Source organism: Oncorhynchus gorbuscha, linkage group LG26 (genome assembly GCF_021184085.1).
Source record: "Oncorhynchus gorbuscha isolate QuinsamMale2020 ecotype Even-year linkage group LG26, OgorEven_v1.0, whole genome shotgun sequence".
NCBI lineage: Eukaryota > Metazoa > Chordata > Actinopteri > Salmoniformes > Salmonidae > Oncorhynchus > Oncorhynchus gorbuscha.
The window spans coordinates 27,803,703-27,825,799 of record NC_060198.1 but is presented as its reverse complement, the minus strand read 5'-3'; the positions used below and the strand labels follow the sequence as shown (position 1 = coordinate 27,825,799).

The 22,097-nt window shown below is 45.8% G+C and overlaps 1 protein-coding gene across 1 annotated transcript in view; it reads left to right on the top strand.

Annotated features, from left to right (window-relative positions):
• The first annotated feature begins 7,535 nt into the window (after positions 1 to 7,535).
• The window catches only part of znf385c (zinc finger protein 385C), a 230,562-nt gene continuing 216,000 nt past the window's right edge, over positions 7,536 to 22,097 (top strand). The window contains exon 1 of the mRNA XM_046331341.1: positions 7,536 to 7,660. Within this exon, the coding sequence (XP_046187297.1) occupies positions 7,612 to 7,660 (49 nt within the window). The 5' untranslated portion in view covers positions 7,536 to 7,611. The remainder of the gene's footprint in view (positions 7,661 to 22,097) is intronic.

Here is a 22,097-nt window from a genome sequence, read left to right as displayed (position 1 = left end):
CTGTTCAGGACTTGATGCCAGACTTGATGCACTGAGTCTGTCCAGTCCTCCTGAGGTATAGGTCAGGTGTTTGATTCACACACGTCAGGTGTATGCATCCATTGCCTACTAGCAGGACAAGGTCAGGCCATGTGTGGGTGCAGAGGATGATGATGTGTTCTGTGAGGCAGAATGTTACAGTACTTTGTTCCAGCTTCAGCCATACTGACTGACCTGCCAGGCATAATTCTGTGTGTTTATGTGCTTTCTCGTCCTACACAGTTGCAGAAATGACAACAGCTCCATTCAGAATATAAAGTAGGAGCCTACCTCGATGGCTCTTGGTCCTTCTCCTCTAACTTTTCATTCCATCATTTTAATTCCGTCTTCCTCTTGTTTAGATATTTCCTAACCTTTGCCCCACACGGGGGCTCTGTGACTGTAGCCTATTGCCGCTTTGATGACTTGTGATTGGCTAACAATAAGCTACACACGCCACTCTCGGGAAAAGCAAAGAGCAGTAATATCATGTCCTTCTGGACAAGTCAATTAAAATTACACATACCCGAGACCGTGACAATCAGATCCGACCCAGACACGTGACATCATTTTGAATTCTGGATCCGGACCCGCTCGGATCGCAGATCGGGTCTCGAGTATTTGGGTACAGGTGGATCCGTGAAAGACCTCTAGTTCATATCCAGAGTTTTATTGGCTTTTGGTCAGCACCCCACATTAGCATACTCACACAGACCAGAAGTGATCTTCATGGATACTGCAGATGCACACACAACACTTCTAGATTAAAACACACTAATTGGCAGCCAAACGTCTTCATCTGTCGACAACGATAGCCACTCTGACCTGGAGTGGGAGCGGTCAGTGTCCAAATGTGCATTCGGGCATTCTGATTGGTGGAAACCAGGATGCTGTGATAGATAGCTGAGAATCGGAGAAAAGACCCTAACAGGACTGTGGGTAAAGTCATGTGCACAGGCATGGCCTTTTTTGCAATGATTGTGTGTGCGTATAAGAGAGAGATATGTAGGTGGTTGGGTTCCATGTTAGATATACCAAGAGTATCCACATTGCCTCATGGACCATCTCCAACAATGATCTCGCATTAGGTACCTGTCAGTAGCAGATTCATCTGTCACTGTGAGCTGGTGCGCTGTTGCAACTGTGTAAATTGATTGAACCAGAATGGGCGCCTTGAGAGCGATACAGAGACACAAGATGGTGTGAGACACCCAGAGGGTGTAAATGAGTAGTGACGGGGGTGACTTAGAGAGAGATAGAAAGAGCAGGCTTTCCTTTCTCCGTAATGTTGTTTGTGCTTGTTGTGTTTCTCCTCTGCCTGGGTCAGTGACTCCTGCTCCGTGTGTCCTCGGACCAGGCTGGTCGGTCATTAGTGGTTCCATTGGCAGCTGGTGTAATTAGCTGCATAGTGGACCCACCGGACTCTAATTAAAACTATTGCCTAGCCTACTCACCTAAACACCACCACTCCTGTACTGTAGTGCAGTCCCGGCCTCTACTGATGAGAGAGAGCACTAGGTCTGATGTCGTCATCTCACTGAGTTTGGGGGGGGCATCCTGACCTGGAAGGCAGGACAGGACTGTTACCTTTTTCTGAGTCAACAAATGGTATTTTAGTGGGGAATCTTGTACACGCAGTTATATTAGAAGCTCTTGCTTGATTTCACCAAGCATGAGCAGTAGGTTCTTAAAAACTATAGTTGAACAACTATACTGATTGTTGGACAACTCTGTAGAAAGATGTCGAACTGCATAAAGGTCAAAGGACGGACACATTTGGGCTAAATGGAGAGAGAGAGAGCAGAATCATCCGTTCTCTCTCCAGCCAGCAGTTTAACATAACATTTTCATATTCCAGTTTATATATTCCATTTTCCCTGTACTCACACTGGAGTTAATCAGCTGCCTGAAGTGCCATTGCCTTTTTCTGTTCCTCTCTGCTCCATTTAGAGAAGAATGTTATGCTGGATGGACCCTGTGCTGTTTTGGAGATTGTTACTGTGGGAACCAGGTCAATCCTAATCAGGGATGGGTGTGGGCAAGTGGCGGGAGAGTTTGAAAGGCAAGGGATATTTTTCATTTCTACTGTAGTGAGTAATTATGGAAATCCCAAACTTACATTCTGAAAAATAGATGCTGTTTGTACAGTATCATTTATTTTGTTTGAGAACAAAAGCACTGAACACAATCAGCTTCATTTAGACTTGCTTAATTATCCTCCATTTAGTCCTAATGAAACAGACAGATGCAATATTATGAGAGTAAGACAAGGGAAAATGTATTCAACCTCTGATAAGAATAGGATTGATGTTTGAACCCTATACCTGTACAGTATAGCAACTACTGCCTTCTGAAAGACACACAGTATGGGTAATGACTGAAGAAGAGGCGTGTTTTGGCACGAGTAGCCAATCTGGTACCTTTAAGGTCTTTTCCTTGGCTTTCATCCTGCTCTCCATGCTCCTAGGAGCTCTGATTGGAGGGCAACCACACAAACCTCTGAGGAACCTGAACAATGTAAACGCCCTGACCATAGAGAGCCCTCAGGATTCTCTATGGTGGTTTAGGTCAGGGCGTGACTCGGGGGTGTTCTAGTCGTTTTATTTCTATGTGTGTGTTTTGGTGTGGTTCCCAATTAGAGGCAGCTGATTATTTGTTGTCTCTAATTGGGGATCATACTTAAGGTTTCTCTGTTCCCACCTGCATTGTGGGTTATTGTTTTGTGTATGTGCCTGCTGCACCACATAGTTCATGGTTTTGGTTTAAGTTTCATCGCAAATAAATATGTGGAACCCAATTCACGCTGCGCCTTGGTCCGTCCATTCTAACAACCGTGCCAGAATATCCCAGCATTCAAGGACCAAGCAGCGTGCTCGGGAGGAAATTGTGAGTTGGAACTGGGAGGAGATCATGGGAGGATGTTAGACCCTTCCTTGGAGAGAATCACAGAGGAATCTGGAGGGACACCTGTGCCAGCTCCATGCCACAGGCCTCCGGTGCGCCTCCACAGCCCGGTACGTCCTGTGCCGGCTCCCCGCACTCGCCCTAAAGTGTGTGTCATAAGTCTGGTGAAACCTGCACCGGCTCCACGCACTAAGCCTACAGTGCACCTCCCCAGCCTGGAGCTTCCTGTGCCGACTCCACGCACTTGACCTGAGGAGCGTGTCATCAGTCCAGTGCAACCTATATAAATAATGTACTTTTTACTCCATACATTTTCCCTGACACCCAAAAGTAATCTTTACATTTTGAATGCTTAGCAGGACAGGAAAATGGTCCGATTCACACATTTATCAAGAGAAGGTCTCTGGTCAACCCTACTGCCTCTGATCTGACGGACTCACTAAACACACATGCTTTGTTTGTTCTCAGTGTTGGCGTGCCCCTTGCTATATGTACATTTAATAAACAAGAAAATGGTGCTGTCTGGTTTAATATAAGGAATTTTAAATGATTTATACTTTTACTTTTGCTACTTAGGTATATTATTATTTGAGCAATTAAATTTATTTTTGATACTTAAGTATATTTCAAACCAAATACTTTACGACTTTCACTCAAGTAGTATTTTACTGTGCGACTTTCACTTTTAGCCTACTTGAGTCATTTTCTATTAATTAAGTTATCTTTACTTTTACTCAAGCATGACAATTGGGTACTTTCCCCACCACTGTATATCATGTTAACTATGGTTTTACATAACGATGGCGCGTAAATATATATTTTAAATGTGAATAAGGGTATGAGGTGCCAGTGTTGCAGCGGTGACCAGTGAGTGAGAGGCAGACATTGGGCTGGGGTAGTGTTACGTCCTCGGTCGCGGTAATGTTCTCTCGGGGTTATTTATATGAGCCTAGTCTTTGAACACGCGTGCCAGCGCACCCGCATTTGGGAAGGATATATTGAGCTCCCAAGTATGTAGGCCTATCCAAGTTTTTCCATCACCCTCCAGCTGACAAGCCTCTCGCGGACGCGTGAGTTAAAGCCGTGGCGTGGCATTGGGGAAAGAAAGCCTTCCGCTCGCACTTTGGCGAGTGGAAACGGCCCATGGCTTTTAGCCTTTAGCCTATTGGCATTTGAATAGACATACTTGAAATTACAATTGACCAGTTATTTATTTAAAACATGCAGGATGTCGAAGCAGGGTATCGAAGGAATTTTATTTTGATTAATTGTTATTCAAGATGCAAAACGCAAAGAATTTAGCCAACAGAAGAGCTTTGTACATTAACATCTGACAAAAGCCGAGTTCCACCTGTCTTTCTCGAGACAAAGTAGAGCCAATAAACAGACACGAGATGTTGTTCCTATCCAACGCTCTATAAATGACTGTCCAAATCTGCCAACATGAGCACCTCCGACAGGATACATATGGGCCTATCACATTAGATATTTCCTAGGAGTGAATGCCAGTCCCTGACATAGGACACCATGCGGATAGATGTCCTATTTCATGTTTAATTTATAGACATCTCTCAGTGAAGGAATACTACATGGCTGATATCTCACAGCGATATATTTCTGCCAGGCTCTGACAAGTCTGATGGGGCCATAGATTTATAATATCCCTATCATTTCGCCATTTTTAACAACCCGGTGGTTTCATCTTTATAGTCACATATGTAGAATGTTTTTATTACATATGTGAAGGAAAAGTAAAATAGAGTACAACTCAACAGAGGAAAACAAGTTAAATTAATTTCTGCATATTATAATGACAGGTGATTTATTATAATCTAATAAACTATAATAAACTGTGTAAACACAATTTTAAAAACATGTACTAAAATGCACTACAGTATATACAGTACATTCGTAAAGTATTCAGACCCCTTCCCCTTTTCTAGTTTGTTACGTTACAGCCTTGTTCTAAATTAGATTTTTTTTAATGTCCTCATCAATCTACACACAATACCCCATAATGACAAAGCGAAAACAGTTTTTTTTAAATGTTTGCGAATTTATAAAATAAGAAATAAAATCTGAAATACCTTATTTATACAAGTATTCAGACCCTTTGCTATGAGACTCGAAATGGAACTCAGGTGCATTCTGTTTCCATTGATCATCCTCGAGATGTTTCTACAACTTGATTGGAGTCCATCTGTGGTAAATTCAATTGATTGCTCATGATTTGTAAAGAGACACACCTGTCGATATAAGGCCCCATAGTTGACTGGGCAGGTCAGAGCAAAAACCAAGTCATGAGGTTGAAGGAATTGTCTGTAGAGCTCTGAAACAGGATTATGTTGAGGCACAGATCTGGGGAAGGGCACCAAAACATTTCTGCAGCATTGAAGGTCCCCAAGAACACAGTGGCCATAATTCTTAAATGGAAGAAGTTTGGAACCACCAAGACTCTTCTTAGAGCTGGCCACCCATCCAAATTGAGCAATCGGGGAAGAAGGGCCTTGGTCAGGGAGGTGCCCAAGAACCCGATGGTCACTCTGACAGAGCTCCAGAGTTCCTCTGTGAAGGACAACCATCTCTACAGCACTCCACCAATCAGGCCTTTGTGGTTGAGTGGCCAGACGGAAGCCAGTCCTCAGTAAAAGGCACATGACAGCCTGCTTGGAGTTTGCCAAAAGGCACCTGGAGGACTCTCAGACCAAGAGATACAAGATTTTCTGGTCTGATGAAACCAAGATGTAACTATTTGGCCTGAATGCCAAGCATTCAACCTGACAGTGCTTTAAAGGATCTACAGAGATGAATGGGATAAACTCACCAAATTCAGGTGTGCCAAGCTTGTAGTGTCATTCCCAAGAAGACTCAAGGCTGTAATCTCTGCCAAAGGTGCTTCAACAAAGTACTGAGTAAAGGGTCTGAATATTTATGTAAATGTATTATTTTTACATTTTGATAAATTTGCAAACTTTCTAAAAAACTATTTTTGCTTTGTCATTATGGGGTATTGTGTGCAGATTGATGAGGGGGGAAAACAATTGAATCCATTTTAGAATAAGGCTGTAGTGTAACAAAACATGGAAAGAGTCAAGGGGTCTGAATATTTTCAGAATGCACTGTATAAAAAAGTATGTGGACACCCCAAATGAGTAGAATCGGCTATTTCAGCCACACCCATTGCTGACAGGTACACAAAATCGAGCACACAGAATCGCAATCTCCATAGACAAACATTGGCAGTAGAATGGCCTTACTGAAGAGCTCAGTGACTTTTTATGTGGCACTGTCATAGGATACCACCTTTCCAACAAGTCAGTTCCCTAAACTTTCTGCCCTGCTAGATCTGCCCCGATCAAAAGTAGTGCTGTTATTGTGAAGTGGAAACGACTAGGAGCAACAACGGCTCAGCCGCGAAGTGGTAGGCCACACAAGCTCACAGAATGGGACCGCCAAGTGCTGAAGCGCATAGCGTGTAAAAATTGTCTGTCATCGGTTGCAACACTCACTACCGAGTTCCAAACTGTCTCTGGAATGTCAGGACAATAACTGTTTGTCGGGTACTTCATGATATGGGTTTCCATGGCCGAGCAGCCACACACAAATATAAGGTCACCATGCGCAATGCCAAGAGTTGGCCGGAGTGGTGTAAAGCTTGCTGACATTGGTCTCAGGAGCTGTGGCAACACGTTCTCTGGAGTGATGAATCACTCTTCACCATCTGGCAGTCTGATGGATGAATCTGGGTTTGGCGAGATGCCAAGAGAACACTACCTGCTCGAAAGCGCAGTGCCAACTGTAAAGTTTGGTGGAGGAGGAATAATTGTCTGAGGCTGTTTTTCATGGTTCGGGCTTGGCCCCTTATTCCAGTGAAGGGAAATCTTAAAATGACAGAGTACAATGACATTCTAGACATGCACAAAGCAAGGTCAATACAGAAATGCAGGGGCGCAACTTTGGTTTTAGAAGTTGGGGGGATATAATATATATATTTTTTAATCCAGTTGGATAAACACTCCAAATAGCCAATCCAACCCCCCAGAGGCGTCTGCATAGTACTAAAACTCACCGTTGCCTCATTTTATATCACATTCCAATGATAAAACTGGGGGGGGGACAAAAATGCAATTTCAGAATGTGGGGGGGACATGCACCCCTGCATAAATGTTTTGTCAAGATTGGTGTGGAAGAACTTGACTGGCCTGACCTCAACCCCATCAAACACCTTCGGGATGAATTGGAACACCGACTGCGAGCCAGGCCTAATCGCCCAACATCAGTGCCCGACCTCACTAATGCAAGTCCCAGCAGCAATGTTCCAACATCTAGTGAAAAGCCTTCACAGACGAGTGGAGGCTGTTATAGCAGCAAAGGGGGGACAAACTCCATATTAATGCCCATGATTTTTTTAATGAGATGTTCGATGAGCAGGTGCCCACATACGTTTGGTCATGTAGTGTATATTAATATAATTACTAACTTCTTACCTGTCTTTCAAGATAAAATAATCGATGGCAAAGTGCTAAATAACATAAATCAAATTGTATAGGCGCGGCGGTGATAACGTTGAAGACCCTTTGAGTGCGCATTCGTGTGTAGAGTGGCTGCGCGCTCTGGCACCCGTGACTCCAGAGTGCGAGCTGGGCTTTCGGATTTGACAGTCAGTCTTGTCACACATCGTTTCGAAAGATGTTGGGTACGGACGACCACGGGGACAATCTGAAACGGAACGGGACAGGTAGGCAGAAATACAATATATACAGTGTAGCGTTTGTTTTTACATATTGACGTATTGCTGTTTACTATTCAAAGTTTGTGGCCCCCATGTGACAGTCCTTCACGCACCACTATCAGTCTCCCCGGTGTACAGTAGCCGTTTTTCCATTCACAATGGAACGATTGGCTATAAAGTTATTCTGAGATGGCCAAATGATACATTTTACGAGGCAGATGCATGTGTAGGCCTAGCTATTTGATTTACAGTGAATGGACAAACGACCGATTGTTAGATGTGTTTATGTCTGACATGGAAATGTGTTGTTATGGGCAGACCAGACTTTTTTATATGCATGTAATATTCATTTAGATTTGATTGTCAATCAAAACACCTTTAGTAGTTTTATATGATTACAGCTTCGAGGTAATGTATTGCCTGTATCTTACGAAGGAAATGTTTTAGGTAATTGTTGCGCCTTGAGGCTACTATTTGAGCGCACGTTGATCGTTTAAATTGCACATTAGGCGATCTGAATGGGCTTATTTGTTCATACTTCATCACTCACTGAAGAAAATATGATATTTGCTCGACCGTTCATCGTCTACCCCGTCACGCAACCGGGCTGGGTGTTTCCGCGTGGGGTGAGCCGGTGCTTGTGGTTCTCAGTGGCCAGACGCAGGCAGGCATTCCCTCAATAGAAAACTGTTAACCATGAAACGTATGTTCCGCCATCATCTGTAGTAGACTATTTAACCCACCCGTATTCCAAAGCCATTTCTCAAGTGTGTGATGTGGTTCAATAACGTCTAATCTGGCAAAACATCCGTTTATTTACATCTTTACACTCGGATAAGGGCATTCGATAAGGCCCTAGAAATGAATGAATTAATCACGTACAGTAAGAAAGCAACCGGTAGCTAATCATTCTGAATGAAGGGCAAACTTTATCAGACAAAGTTCTAAAGCTTTTAAGAGGTATCCTGGAAACACAGGCCTGGGCATTGCATACTCCACAGCTATCACCCACTGGGACCCATGACAAATGTTAGTTTGCTTTACTTTACATTTATGTCAGTAGGCAGCAGTTTCAGGTGTTAATGCCTATCTCAGTTGACCTCTACTCTTATGACATTGGAATTGGACACTGGCATTGTTTAATCAGTCAAATGATAATAATAACAATATTACTAAACCATTTAATTTATATAGGGCTTTTCATTATTAAGATCACCTCAACGATGCTAAAAAGTAGGTGTTGGGCTGAACAATGGTCTTCGACAGAGGCTGGAGCATCCAGGTCACATGACGGCGATGATAATGATGATCATCCACAGAAACACCTTTCATTTCAAACATTGGTCCAGGCTATTATAACATAGCCCCAAACAGCAGTCAATCTTTGATCTAGGCCAGGGCTCTCCAACCTTGTTCCTGTAGAGCTACTGTCCTGTAGGTTTTCACTCCAACCCTGTTCCTGTAGAGCTACTGTCCTGTAGGTTTTCACTCCAACCCTGTTCCTGTAGAGCTACTGTCCTGTAGGTTTTCACTCCAACCTTGTTCCTGTAGAGCTACTGTCCTGTAGGTTTTCACTCCAACCCTGTTCCTGTAGAGCTACTGTCCTGTAGGTTTTCACTCCAACCTTGTTCCTGTAGAGCTACTGTCCTGTAGGTTTTCACTCCAACCCTGTTCCTGTAGAGCGACTGTCCTGTAGGTTTTCACTCCAACCCTGTTCCTGTAGAGCTACAGGAACAGGGTTGAAGTGAAAATCTACAGGAGGGTAGCTCTCCAGGAAAATGGTTGGAATGTAAATCTACAGGAGGGTAGCTCTCCAGGAACGGGGTTGGTGAGCCCTGATCTAGGCTATTATAACATAGTCCAAACATCCATGTCCCCCTGTGAGGCCTGACTGACATGAGAAGCAAGTTCAGCAGTCCCAGGATGGCTTCTGAAAGAGTGTCAGTTGTTGGCTTGATGTAGTCTCTAATGTGTGTTTACTGTGCTGTGGGCACTCTGTACTCGCTGTAGCTGAGGGGAACGCAGATACATCAAGGCAAATATCAACATGTTCAGTCAGGGAAGGTGAAATACGGCTGCTGCGGTTGGGAGAGCATTTATGGACGCCACCTTAAGGCCCGCTACTCCTGCTGAATGCCTGTGGATGAATAATATGGAGGCCCGTGTTATTGTTGCTGTGACAGACTGCGTACATACGGTACTCTGTTAGTGTCACTTGTGTTTTGTCGCAGTTGTTTCCCAAGATGTTTATTTTCGTTATGAAGGAGGAGTTGTCTTTTTCTGTCTTTGGTGAGAGCTGGTGAAGTACTATGAAGGGTGTCTACCTGTGTGTGTACCTGTGTGTGTACCTGTGTGTGTGCCTGTGTCTGTGTGCCTGTGTGTGTGCCTGTGTGTGTGCCTGTGTGTGTGCCTGTGTCTGTGCCTGTGTGTGTGCCTGTGTCTGTGTGCCTGTGTCTGTGTGCCTGTGTGTGTGTGCCTGTGTCGGTGTGTGCTTGTGTCTGTGTGTCTGTGTACCTGTGTGTGTGCCTGTGTGTGTACCTGTGTGTGTACCTGTGTGTGTACCTGTGTGGGTACCTGTGTGTGTACCTGTGTGTGTACCTATGTGTGTGCCTGTGTGTGTGCCTGTGTGTGTACCTGTGTGTTGCACACGCTGTGGTGCCTGCTTTGTTTGCACTGTATGTTGACTGAGATCATTTAAGAAATGCTGTGCCAAGAGACATATGTCCATGCTGTTTGTGCTCAGAGATTACTCTGCCGTAAACTGTCACTTAGGTGTCCTGAGTGTCTCTGTACTGCTATAGCAGGCAACAGGTGCAACACCACAGTCCCATCTCCAGCTTGAATGGCCACGGTGGGGGTTAGATCTCTGCTACACTGAAGTAAAGCAACCAGTCCTACGGACCAATTCTCTGTCTCTCTGTCTCTGTCTCTGTCTCTGTCTCTCTCTCTCTCTCTCTCTCTCTCTCTCTCTCTCTCTCTCTTCTCTCTCTCTCTCTCTCTCTCTCTCTCTCTCTCTCTCTCTCTCTCTCTCTCTCTCTCTCTCTCTCTCTCTCTCTCTCTCTCTCTCTCTCTCTCTCTCTCTCTCTCTCTCTCTCTCTCTCTCTCTCTCTCTCTCTCTCTCTCTCTCTCTCTCTTTCTCTTCTTTCTCTCTCTCTCTCTCTCTCTCTCTCTCTCTCTCTCTCTCTCTCTCTCTCTCTCTCTCTCTCTCTCTCTCTCTCTCTCTCTCTTTCTCTTTCTCTTTCTCTTTCTCTTTCTCTTTCTCTTTCTCTTTCTCTTTCTCTCTCTCTCTCTCTCTCTCTCTCTCTTTTTTCTCTCTCTCTTTCTCTCTCTCTCTCTTTTCTATCTCTCTCTCTCTCTTTTGATCTCTCTCTCTCTCATCTATCTCTCTCTCTCTTTCTATCTCTCTCGTTCTATCTCTCTCTCTTTCTCGTTCTATCTCTCTCTCTTTCTCTTTCTATCTCTCTCTCTCTCTCTTTCTATCTCTCTCTCTCTCTTTCTATCTCTCTCTCTCTCTCTCTCTCTCTCTCTCTCTCTCTCTCTCTCTCTCTCTCTCTCTCTCTCTCTTTCTATCTCTCTCTCTCTCTTTCGATCTCTCTCTCTCTCTTTCTATCTCTCTCTCTCTTTCTATCTCTCTCGTTCTATCTCTCTCTCTTTCTCTTTCTATCTCTCTCTCTTTCTATCTCTCTCTCTCTTTCTATCTCTCTCTCTTTCTATCTCTCTCTCTCTCTCTCTCTCTCTCTCTCTCTCTCTCTCTCTCTCTCTCTCTCTCTCTCTCTCTCTCTCTCTCTCTCTCTCTCTCTCTCTCTCTCTCTCTCTCTCTCTCTCTCTCTTTCTATCTCTGTCTGTCTCTCTCTGTCTGTCTCTCTCTCACTCTCTGACTCTCTCTCTCTGTATCTCTGTCTGTCTTTCTCTCACTCTCTCACTGTCTCTCTCTCTAGGTCAAGTCCATTGTGGGGCCATTGCTCTTCGTCACAATTTGTTGGGGTAAAAAATATTTTTGAGACAGTTTACTCACTATTGCTCGTCCATATACAACCAACAGAAACTATTTACGTACTGAGCAAAGACAAATATTTGCACAACTGTCCAAGCGTGTGCAAGTGTGTGCGCAATTTAAACATTTAAAGAGAAGGGAGAAGTATATTTGGAATGGTGGAAATGACAATGTATGGACAGAGAGAGAAAAAGGGAGAGGGAGCGCAAGAGAGAGGAAGAGAGGGAGCGCAAGAGAGAGGAAGAGAGGGAGCGCAAGAGAGAGGGAGAGCTAGAGAGAGGAAGAGAGGGAGCGCAAGAGAGAGGAAGCGAGGGAGCGCAAGAGAGAGGAAGAGAGGGAGTGCAAGAGAGAGGGAGAGCTAGAGAGAGGAAGAGAGGGAGCGCAAGAGAGAGGGAGAGCTAGAGAGAGGGAGCGCAAGAGAGAGGGAGCGCAAGAGAGAGGGAGAGCAAGAGAGGGAGAGCAAGAGAGGGAGCGCAAGAGAGAGGGAGAGCTAGAGAGAGGGAGAGAGGGAGCGCAAGAGAGAGGGAGAGCTAGAGAGAGGAAGAGAGGGAGCGCAAGAGAGAGGGAGAGCTAGAGAGAGGGAGAGCTAGAGAGAGGGAGAGAGGTAGCGCAAGAGAGAGGGAGAGCTAGAGAGAGGGAGAGCAAGACAGAGGAAGAGAGGGAGCGCAAGAGAGAGGGAGAGCTAGAGAGAGGGAGAGCAAGAGTGAGGAAGAGAGAGAGCAAGAGAGAGGAAGAGAGAGGAAGAGAGGGAGCGCAAGAGAGAGGGAGAGAGGGATCGCAAGAGAGAGGAGGGAGAGCTAGAGAGAGGGAGAGCAAGAGAGAGGAAGAGAGGGAGCGCAAGAGAGAGGTAGAGAGGGAGCGCAAGAGAGAGGAGGGAGAGCTAGAGAGAGGGAGAGCAAGAGAGAGGAAGAGAGGGAGCGCAAGAGAGAGGGAGAGCTAGAGAGAGGGAGAGCAAGAGAGAGGAAGAGAGGGAGCGCAAGAGAGAGGTAGAGAGGGAGCGCAAGAGAGAGGAGGGAGAGCTAGAGAGAGGGAGAGCAAGAGAGAGGAAGAGAGGGAGCGCAAGAGAGAGGGAGAGCTAGAGAGAGGGAGAGCAAGAGAGAGGAAGAGAGGGAGCGCAAGAGAGAGGGAGAGAGGGAGCGCAAGAGAGAGGAGGGAGAGCTAGAGAGAGGGAGAGCAAGAGAGAGGAAGAGAGGGAGCGCAAGAGAGAGGGAGAGCTAGAGAGAGGAAGAGAGGGAGTGCAAGAGAGAGGGAGAGCTAGAGAGAGGGAGAGCAAGAGAGAGGAAGAGAGGGAGCGCAAGAGAGAGGGAGCGCAAGAGAGAGGGAGAGCTAGAGAGAGGGAGAGCAAGAGAGAGGAAGAGAGGGAGCGCAAGAGAGTGGGAGAGCTAGAGAGAGGGAGCGCAAGAGAGAGGAAGAGAGGGAGCGCAAGAGAGAGGGAGAGCTAGAGAGAGGAAGAGAGGGAGCGCAAGAGAGAGGGAAGCTAGAGGAGCGCAAGAGAGAGAGCTAGAAGAGAGGAGAGTGCAAGAGAGAGGGAGAGCTAGAGAGAGGGAAGAGAGGGAGCGCAAGAGAGAGGGAGAGCTAGAGAGAGGGAGCGCAAGAGAGAGGAGCGCAAGAGAGAGGGAGAGCAAGAGAGGGAGAGCAAGAGAGGGAGCGCAAGAGAGAGGGAGAGCTAGAGAGAGGGAGAGAGGGAGCGCAAGAGAGAGGGAGAGCTAGAGAGAGGAAGAGAGGGAGCGCAAGAGAGAGGGAGAGCTAGAGAGAGGGAGAGCTAGAGAGAGGGAGAGAGGTAGCGCAAGAGAGAGGGAGAGCTAGAGAGAGGGAGAGCAAGACAGAGGAAGAGAGGGAGCGCAAGAGAGAGGGAGAGCTAGAGAGAGGGAGAGCAAGAGTGAGGAAGAGAGGGAGAGCAAGAGAGAGGAAGAGAGGGAGCGCAAGAGAGAGGGAGAGAGGGATCGCAAGAGAGAGGAGGGAGAGCTAGAGAGAGGGAGAGCAAGAGAGAGGAAGAGAGGGAGCGCAAGAGAGAGGTAGAGAGGGAGCGCAAGAGAGAGGAGGGAGAGCTAGAGAGAGGGAGAGCAAGAGAGAGGAAGAGAGGGAGCGCAAGAGAGAGGGAGAGCTAGAGAGAGGGAGAGCAAGAGAGAGGAAGAGAGGGAGCGCAAGAGAGAGGGAGAGAGGGAGCGCAAGAGAGAGGAGGGAGAGCTAGAGAGAGGGAGAGCAAGAGAGAGGAAGAGAGGGAGCGCAAGAGAGAGGAGAGAGGAAGAGAGAGGAAGAGGGAGTGCAAGAGAGAGGGAGAGCTAGAGAGAGGGAGAGCAAGAGAGAGGAAGAGAGGGAGCGCAAGAGAGAGGGAGCGCAAGAGAGAGGGAGAGCTAGAGAGAGGGAGAGCAAGAGAGAGGAAGAGAGGGAGCGCAAGAGAGTGGGAGAGCTAGAGAGAGGGAGAGCAAGAGAGAGGAAGAGCAAGAGAGAGGAAGAGCAAGAGAGAGGGAGAGCAAGAGAGAGGGAGAGAGGGAGCGCAAGAGAGAGGGAGAGCTAGAGAGAGGGAGAGCTAGAGAGAGGGAGAGCTAGAGAGAGGGAAAGCAAGAGAGAGGGAAAGCAAGAGAGAAGAATAGAGAGAGTGCAAGAGAGAGGGAGCAAAAGAAAGAAAGAGAGGGCTGCATCTGTAGACAAAGAAAGAGTCCCCATACACATCTTGATGAAGGTAAGACTAAATTATTTGTGACACAGCGAGTGGTTTACAGTGCGGAACAGTGACACTCTCATTATGCCAATTAAGTGGATGCTAGAGTAGCAGTGGTCTGGTCTCTCTGCTGGTGTCTCACTGTGTACCACAGCGCCCTGCTTCCTTCCCCTCCACTCCCAACGAGGGGATCATGTTGGGACTTAATCAGCTGGACTGGTAGCTGGACTGGTAGCTGGGCTGGTAGGTGGACTGGTAGCTGGACTGGTAGCTGGACTGGTAGCTGGGCTGGTAGCTGGACTGGTAGCTGGGCTGGTAACTGGGCTGGTAGCTGGACTGGTAGCTGGACTGGTAGCTGGACTGGTAGCTGGGCTGGTAGCTGGACTGGTAGCTGGGCTGGTAACTGGGCTGGTAGCTGGGTTGGTCCCACTGACAAGACCACTGTGTAGTATGTATGCATGTGGGTATTTATATGTACAGTATGAATATGTATCCGTGTGAATATGTTATTATATGTATGAATATGTATGAATATTTTTGAATATAAATGCATTTTGGGGGGATACTGTGCCTTTTCTTTTTATACCCAGTTTACAGTTTTCACTGTAAATAACAGATTGACACACACACACACACACACACACACACACACACACACACACACACACACACACACACACACACACACACACACACACACACACACACACACACACACACACACACACACACACACACACACACACACACACACACACACACACACACACACACACACACACACAATGAACTGCTGCTGTGTGGGAGGTACAGGTGTCCTGTAGGTCTTTTCTGCATATATTTTTTTTGTGTGTTTTCTTTGTACTACCTTGTTTTAGATTTGAGTGGATTTAAAGTTCATATTGCTACGGATGGCTTTTTGACAGGAGCCCGATCCCTTCACAATTCCCACAAACCTCTTCTACTTGTTGTTCTTTCTCTCTTTGTCAACAACCTCTATCTACATTTATCTTTCTTTTGTTGTTTTAGAAATAGTACTCTGACATTTTTACAGTTAAGTATGAATTGTAGGGTGTATTCAATGCGCATGACTCAATTATATGGTAATAAACATAACAGCTTGACCTACAGAATAGGCAACCCTTCTACCAGTCATGCTAGCACACATCATCTATACTTTCTTTCATCAACGTAAACAGTGCTCTATCGCTGTCTCGACATATCCCCTCTCTGCGTCTCTCCCTCCCATGGTGCCACACCACTCTGACATCTCTGTCTGACATTTTGAGCAGACAGATGTCCTTCTCCTTTTCCCCCATTGTGCTGGGACCTCCTGTCGTGTGTTCCTCTACGATGTTCTCCATGTCATCTCCTGCTGAGCCAAAGGGATGGGGGAGTGGGTACATCAGTTAGCTTGCTTTTTTTCTGTGTGTGTGTGTGTGTGTGTGTGCGTGTGCGTGTGCGTGTGCGTGCGAGCGAGTGAGTTTAAGAACATCCTGTGGGTCTGATGTCCTTCATTTCAGGCTACGTTGGATCACAACGACCTTCAGTGTGATTCTGTGAAAAGTTATGTGTCGTCCCTGCTGGCTGCTTCTTCTCCTGCCAGCACAAACACACAGTTAAATCCCTATTAGCCAGGGGATGCTGGATAACAGCAGGAGATATGTCCGTGTCCTGTCTGTCTGTCCTGGACTCAGTGACACTGTCATAGTATAATTCACCTGGTGATCAAACATGATCCAAATCAGATGCCTTGTTACACGAAGCAGGAGGCTCAAAGCAAAACCATAGCATTTAGAGGAGGGGGGATGTGAAACCCCTCATCATTCCTGAGCCATTGTTGCAGATGAGCAGAGTCAGTGGAGTGGAGGCTTGGAGCCCAGCTGAGCCAGGCTGGGTGACAGGTGAACTCAAAAGGGCAAATATCTATAAACAGGCGTGAACATCCCCCCCTCCGGCCGCTCTCCGCTCGCCTAACTCAGACAGATGGAGAGGTCACTCCAGCCCTCGCTGCCACCCTGATCACACTGTACTGTACGACTAGTGGCAGAGGACGGGTGTGTGTAGGGGGGCTCCAGGGAGGCTGGGGGGGGGTCAGAGTTGCTGACAGCTGCATGAAGCCCGCCTCAGGGCAAGCAGGCTGCCCTTTCCTGGAGAAAGCCACCCTCCGCCTGGCTGAATGGCATGCCCGGCCGGCAGTGCTCACGGCTGGGACCGACTCAGCAGAAGTCTGCCTAGCTCCTCAGTTGGGTGCTGAAGGGTTGGCGCTGTCGGATGGCTAAGGTTTCACTATGCCCTCCCTCATATGTGCCCTCTGGGCAGAGGGTATAGAGTGTTACTGCTACTAACACATGAACCTCTCTGTCCCCAGTCACTCTCCCTACCCCCTTCTGTACTTCCTCCTACCCACCAAGATCTACCAGGAGGTGAACAGGCCAATAGAAGGGAGCCTAGAGGTACCCTCTGAGTCAGAGGAGGGAGACAATGTCAGAGGGTAAGCTCCCGTTAAACAGCAGATTGAACCTGTGTGTGGAGCTTTATCTGATCCTGTATTTCGATCCCGGCGCAGGGGTTTTTGATTCCTCGTTACAGGATAATTATCCTAATTAACACAGAGTGCCAGACCCCTACTTCCCTACCTCAGAGCCGTGATCATCACACACGGACACACATACCCTCTCACACCTCCGTAATGACCCTCACACACACTGGGCCCAGTGTTAGACATGCACGTACACACACATGCCCGCGCAAAACACACACACAGTGGCCTGTCTATGTTCCATGGCAGTTGGCGGGTCGTGGTGCTCGTGAGCTGAACAGAGGGTCAGTGTGTGAGGCCAGGTAGGCAGGCAGACGCCCCTCCGCCTCCCAATAGGAGCACTAAATAGCCTGGTTGTTTTGAGGCCCCGTCACTATACAACAGGAAGGGTGGGGACGCTGTCGAAACTGATTCTATCACAGGTTCCATATAAAAGACTGCCTGCATGCATATTCATGTCTAGGTGTGCATGAAAGAACACAATTGTGAATTTTGACTGAAGACTAATACTCTGTGATTGGTTGATTACAGTCAAGCTCAGAGAGTCCATTGTTCACTTCTTCTTCGTGCTCCATAACGGTTGTGGGTTTGTGACGGGTTTGTGTTTTAAACTCACTACAATGTGTTTGGTTGACAACGTGGCTCTCGGAGAAATAGAGGATAAGGACAACAGAGGTGTATATGAAGGCTATGATTATGTTGTATGCATTTTTCAACTGCAGTGAATCATTCGGAGCCCTTTTCCGCGAGGCTTTTATCTAAACCTGAGAGTGGTTTACCTCAGTCAGTGTTCGGAGCGCATGTCCTATTGTACTGTGATCTCCACAGAGAGCACACTGAACCCACTCTTCAGCCTTTGTAAATGGCTTTTCTTGATGGTGCCGTGGCGGCACTTTTCATGTAGGTGTGTAAAGAGACAAGTTTGTCATCTTGCGGGTTTTGACTTTGGATGATAAGAATTACGGCAATAAATAATGTGTTTTATGCCTTTCTCAAACCCAAGGACATTTTCTCCAACCTAAGTCACACAATACAGTTCTGAATAAAACACAGCAAAGGGAGTGAATATCCTGGAGAGGATAGGTACAGAATAATAGGACAAGCATTAAGAGGATAGGTACAGAATAATAGGACAAGCATTAAGAGAGAAAGGTACAGAATAATAGGACTAGCATTAAGAGAGAAAGGTACAGAATAATAGGACAAGCATTTAGAGAGAAAGGCACAGAATAATAGGACAAGCATTAAGAGAGAAAGGTACAGAATAATAGGACTAGCATTAAGAGAGAAAGGTACAGAATAATAGGACAAGCATTTAGAGAGAAAGGCACAGAATAATATGACAAGCATTAAGAGAGAAAGGTACAGAATAATAGGACAAGCATTTAGAGAGAAAGGCACAGAATAATAGGACAAGCATTAAGAGAGAAACAAATGTCAACCGCGTTAGAAAATACAGGAGGGGATAGAGGAGATGAAAATGGAAGATACCAGAATGTATTCATATGATGAAAACAGCCTAGAGAGACTTCTAACCACACACACAAACAAATATACACACAGCTGCTTTTATGGCAAGATTCAAATACACACACACACACACGCACGCACGCACGCACACACACACGCACACACACACACACACACACACACACACACACACACACACACCAACAAAAATGTTTGGGAAAGAATGAGATGAAATTAAATGCATTTCTGAGCGCATGACCTTTCACTAGAATACAAGCGTATATATATACCTGCATTTGACCATATGTGCATTAGATGTGAACCCAGCTTGTCCATGTGCTGAACAAAGTCTGTGACCATGCATGTGAGTCGTTCCATAAGAGCAGCTGCTGTGTGTGTGTGTTTATTTGTGTGTATATTTGGGTAACACCCTAGGGTAAACAGCTAAGTCTTGTTGGGGTGAGAGATTGTGAGGAAGTTTCTTTAAAAAGCTGGCGAGGATCCATCTGTCTCTTCACAACTCCAAGGGAGCTGCATCGCCCGTATACAGTGCCTTGCGAAAGTATTCGGCCCCCTTGAACTTTGCGACCTTTTGCCACATTTCAGGCTTCAAACATAAAGATATAAAACTCTATTTTATTGTGAAGAATCAACAACAAGTGGGACACAATCATGAAGTGGAACGACATTTATTGGATATTTCAAACTTTTTTAACAAATCAAAAACTGAAAAATTGGGCGTGCAAAATTATTCAGCCCCCTTCAGTTAATACGTTGTAGCACCACCTTTTGCTGCGATTACAGCTGTAAGTCACTTGGGGTATGTCTTCCCATTCCTCCTTGCTAAACAGCTCGAGCTCAGTGAGGTTGGATGGAGAGCATTTGTGAACAGCAGTTTTCAGTTCTTTCCACAGATTCTCGATTGGATTCAGGTCTGGACTTTGACTTGGCCATTCTAACACCTGGATATGTTTATTTTTGAACCATTCCATTGTAGATTTTGCTTTATGTTTTGGATCATTGTCTTGTTGGAAGACAAATCTCCGTCCCAGTCTCAGGTCTTTTGCAGACTCCATCAGGTTTTCTTCCAGAATGGTCCTGTATTTGGCTCCCTCCATCTTCCCATCAATTTTAACCATCTTCCCTGTCCCTGCTGAAGAAAAGCAGGCCCAAACCATGATGCTGCCACCACCACGTTTGACATTGGGGATGGGGTGTTCAGGGTGATGAGCTGTGTTGCTTTTACGCCAACCATAACGTTTTGCATTGTTTCCAAAAAGTTCAATTTTGATTTCATCTGACCAGAGCACCTTCTTCCACATGTTTGGTGTGTCTCCCAGGTGGCTTGTGGCAAACTTTAAACAACACTTTTTATGGATATCTTTAAGAAATGGCTTTCTTCTTGCCACTCTTCCATAAAGGCCAGATTTGTGCAATATACGACTGATTGTAGTCTCCCACCTCAGCTGTAGATCTCTGCAGTTCATCCAGAGTGATCATGGGCCTCTTGGCTGCATCTCTGATCAGTCTTCTCCTTGTATGAGCTGAAAGTTTAGAGGGACGGCCAGGTCTTGGTAGATTTGCAGTGGTCTGATACTCCTTCCATTTCAATATTATCGCTTGCACAGTGCTCCTTGGGATGTTTAAAGCTTGGGAGATCTTTTTGTATCCAAATCCGGCTTTAAACTTCTTCACAACAGTATCTCGGACCTGCCTGGTGTGTTCCTTGTTCTTCATGATGCTCTCTGCGCTTTTATCGGACCTCTGAGACTATCACAGTGCAGGTGCATTTATACGGAGACTTGATTACACACAGGTGGATTGTATTTATCATCATTAGTCATTTAGGTCAACATTGGATCATTCAGAGATCCTCACTGAACTTCTGGAGAGAGTTTGCTGCACTGAAGGTAAAGGGGCTGAATAATTTTGCACGCCCAATTTTTCAGTTTTTGATTTGTTAAAAAAGTTTGAAATATCCAATAAATGTCGTTCCACTTCATGATTGTGTCCCACTTGTTGTTGATTCTTCACAAAAAATACAGTTTTATATCTTTATGTTTGAAGCCTGAAATGTGGCAAAAGGTCGCAAAGTTCAAGGGGGCCGAATACTTTCGCAAGGCACTGTAGTTGCCAAAAAACAGAATTCTGCGTTTTTCATGCAGAAAGAAAAAAAAACGCGTAAGAAATATCTTGCTGCGTTTTGTAAACGCAGATCTTAACTGCTTCGGAGACACATTTTATGCTGCAGTTGCGCTTTTCACAAACGGGGATTCTGTCAGCAAACAGCGCTCTGACTGATGTGTAGCTGTTTTTCTCTGGTACTTTTCTCAGTGTAGCCTATTTTTATTATTTTTTTATCAGTCAAGTCAGTTAAGAACAAATTCTTATTTTCAATGATGGCCTGTTCAGGGGCAGAACGACAGATTTGTACCTTGTCAGCTCGGGGATATGAACTTGCAACCTTTCGGTTACTAGTCCAACGCACTAACCACTAGGCTACCCTGCCGCCCGTGCTCTACGTTTACTTTGGTAAAATGCAAGATTAACTTCTAGCAAAACTTTGGAATTTGAGCTTGCTTTTTCATTGTAAACTCATTTACTTGTGTGGCTGCTTGGCAAATAGCGTTGCACTTCTGTCATCTGATGAAAATGAAGCTATTTTTCCGCCGACTGTGTTGCACTAATGTATTTTCTGCGAAGGAAAACTATAGTTGCACGTCCCTGGTCAGTGTATTGAAGCAAAACAACATGGTTGACTTTCAATATAAAACACAGCTGAAATGGTTTAAAGCGCAGATGTATCAATCGTCTGAATATTGAAAATACAGATTTCTGAACACTTTAACGCAAGCCCTGCTTCCTAACCCCTCTCTGCCTTTACATGACACCTCAACACCATCACCTCAACACAAACACGCACCACTCCCCTTAGACTCGGAGCATTTGGAGAATGAGCAAGAGTAAGAATTCAGGAAGTATGGAGAGGAACAGTCAAATCATCCTTCATGTCTGTTTTGTGCTCATGTCTGATTTAGATTTAGCTGTAATAACTGTGCTTTGTTCAGCCCCCACACACTCACGCTTCGGAGACTTGTTTTACATGTACACCTACAGGTACATTCACCTTCAACAAGTGTTGGTTTGAGTCTGTATTCCCTAAAAGCTCAAGCACTTCCTCAAGGTTAGTTCTATCCGTATATTATCTATCTATATCATATATATCTAGGTGGAAGAAAGGGGCAATTCAAAATGAAGCCAATAAGCCACTCTGAGACCTCCGTGACCAAAATAGCCGATGAATAAAATAATACTCCGTGTGCTTTTAAATACCATTTCCTCCTTTGAGCAGAGTCTGTTTGAAAAGATATCCGCCTTTAAGAGCCACGGTTGGACAGCGTGACGTCTGGTCTGCTGCATTGGCTGAGCTACAGAATGGCTGTTGGTTCGCGACAATGTGGGCGAACCTGAGGCAGAATCTCTGTTTCACATAGAAACAGCCTTGATTTCATCTCTAAAGGTGATATGAACTGCACAGTGTGTACACACACACACACACACACACACACACACACACACACACACACACACACACACACACACACACACACACACACACACACACACACACACACACACACACACACACACACACACACACACACACACACACACACACATATTCATTCTGATACACACACACAGACCCTGATACACACACGCTACAAGCCCCATTCCAATGACTCATACCTGTGAAGAGTGACCTAATGATGCG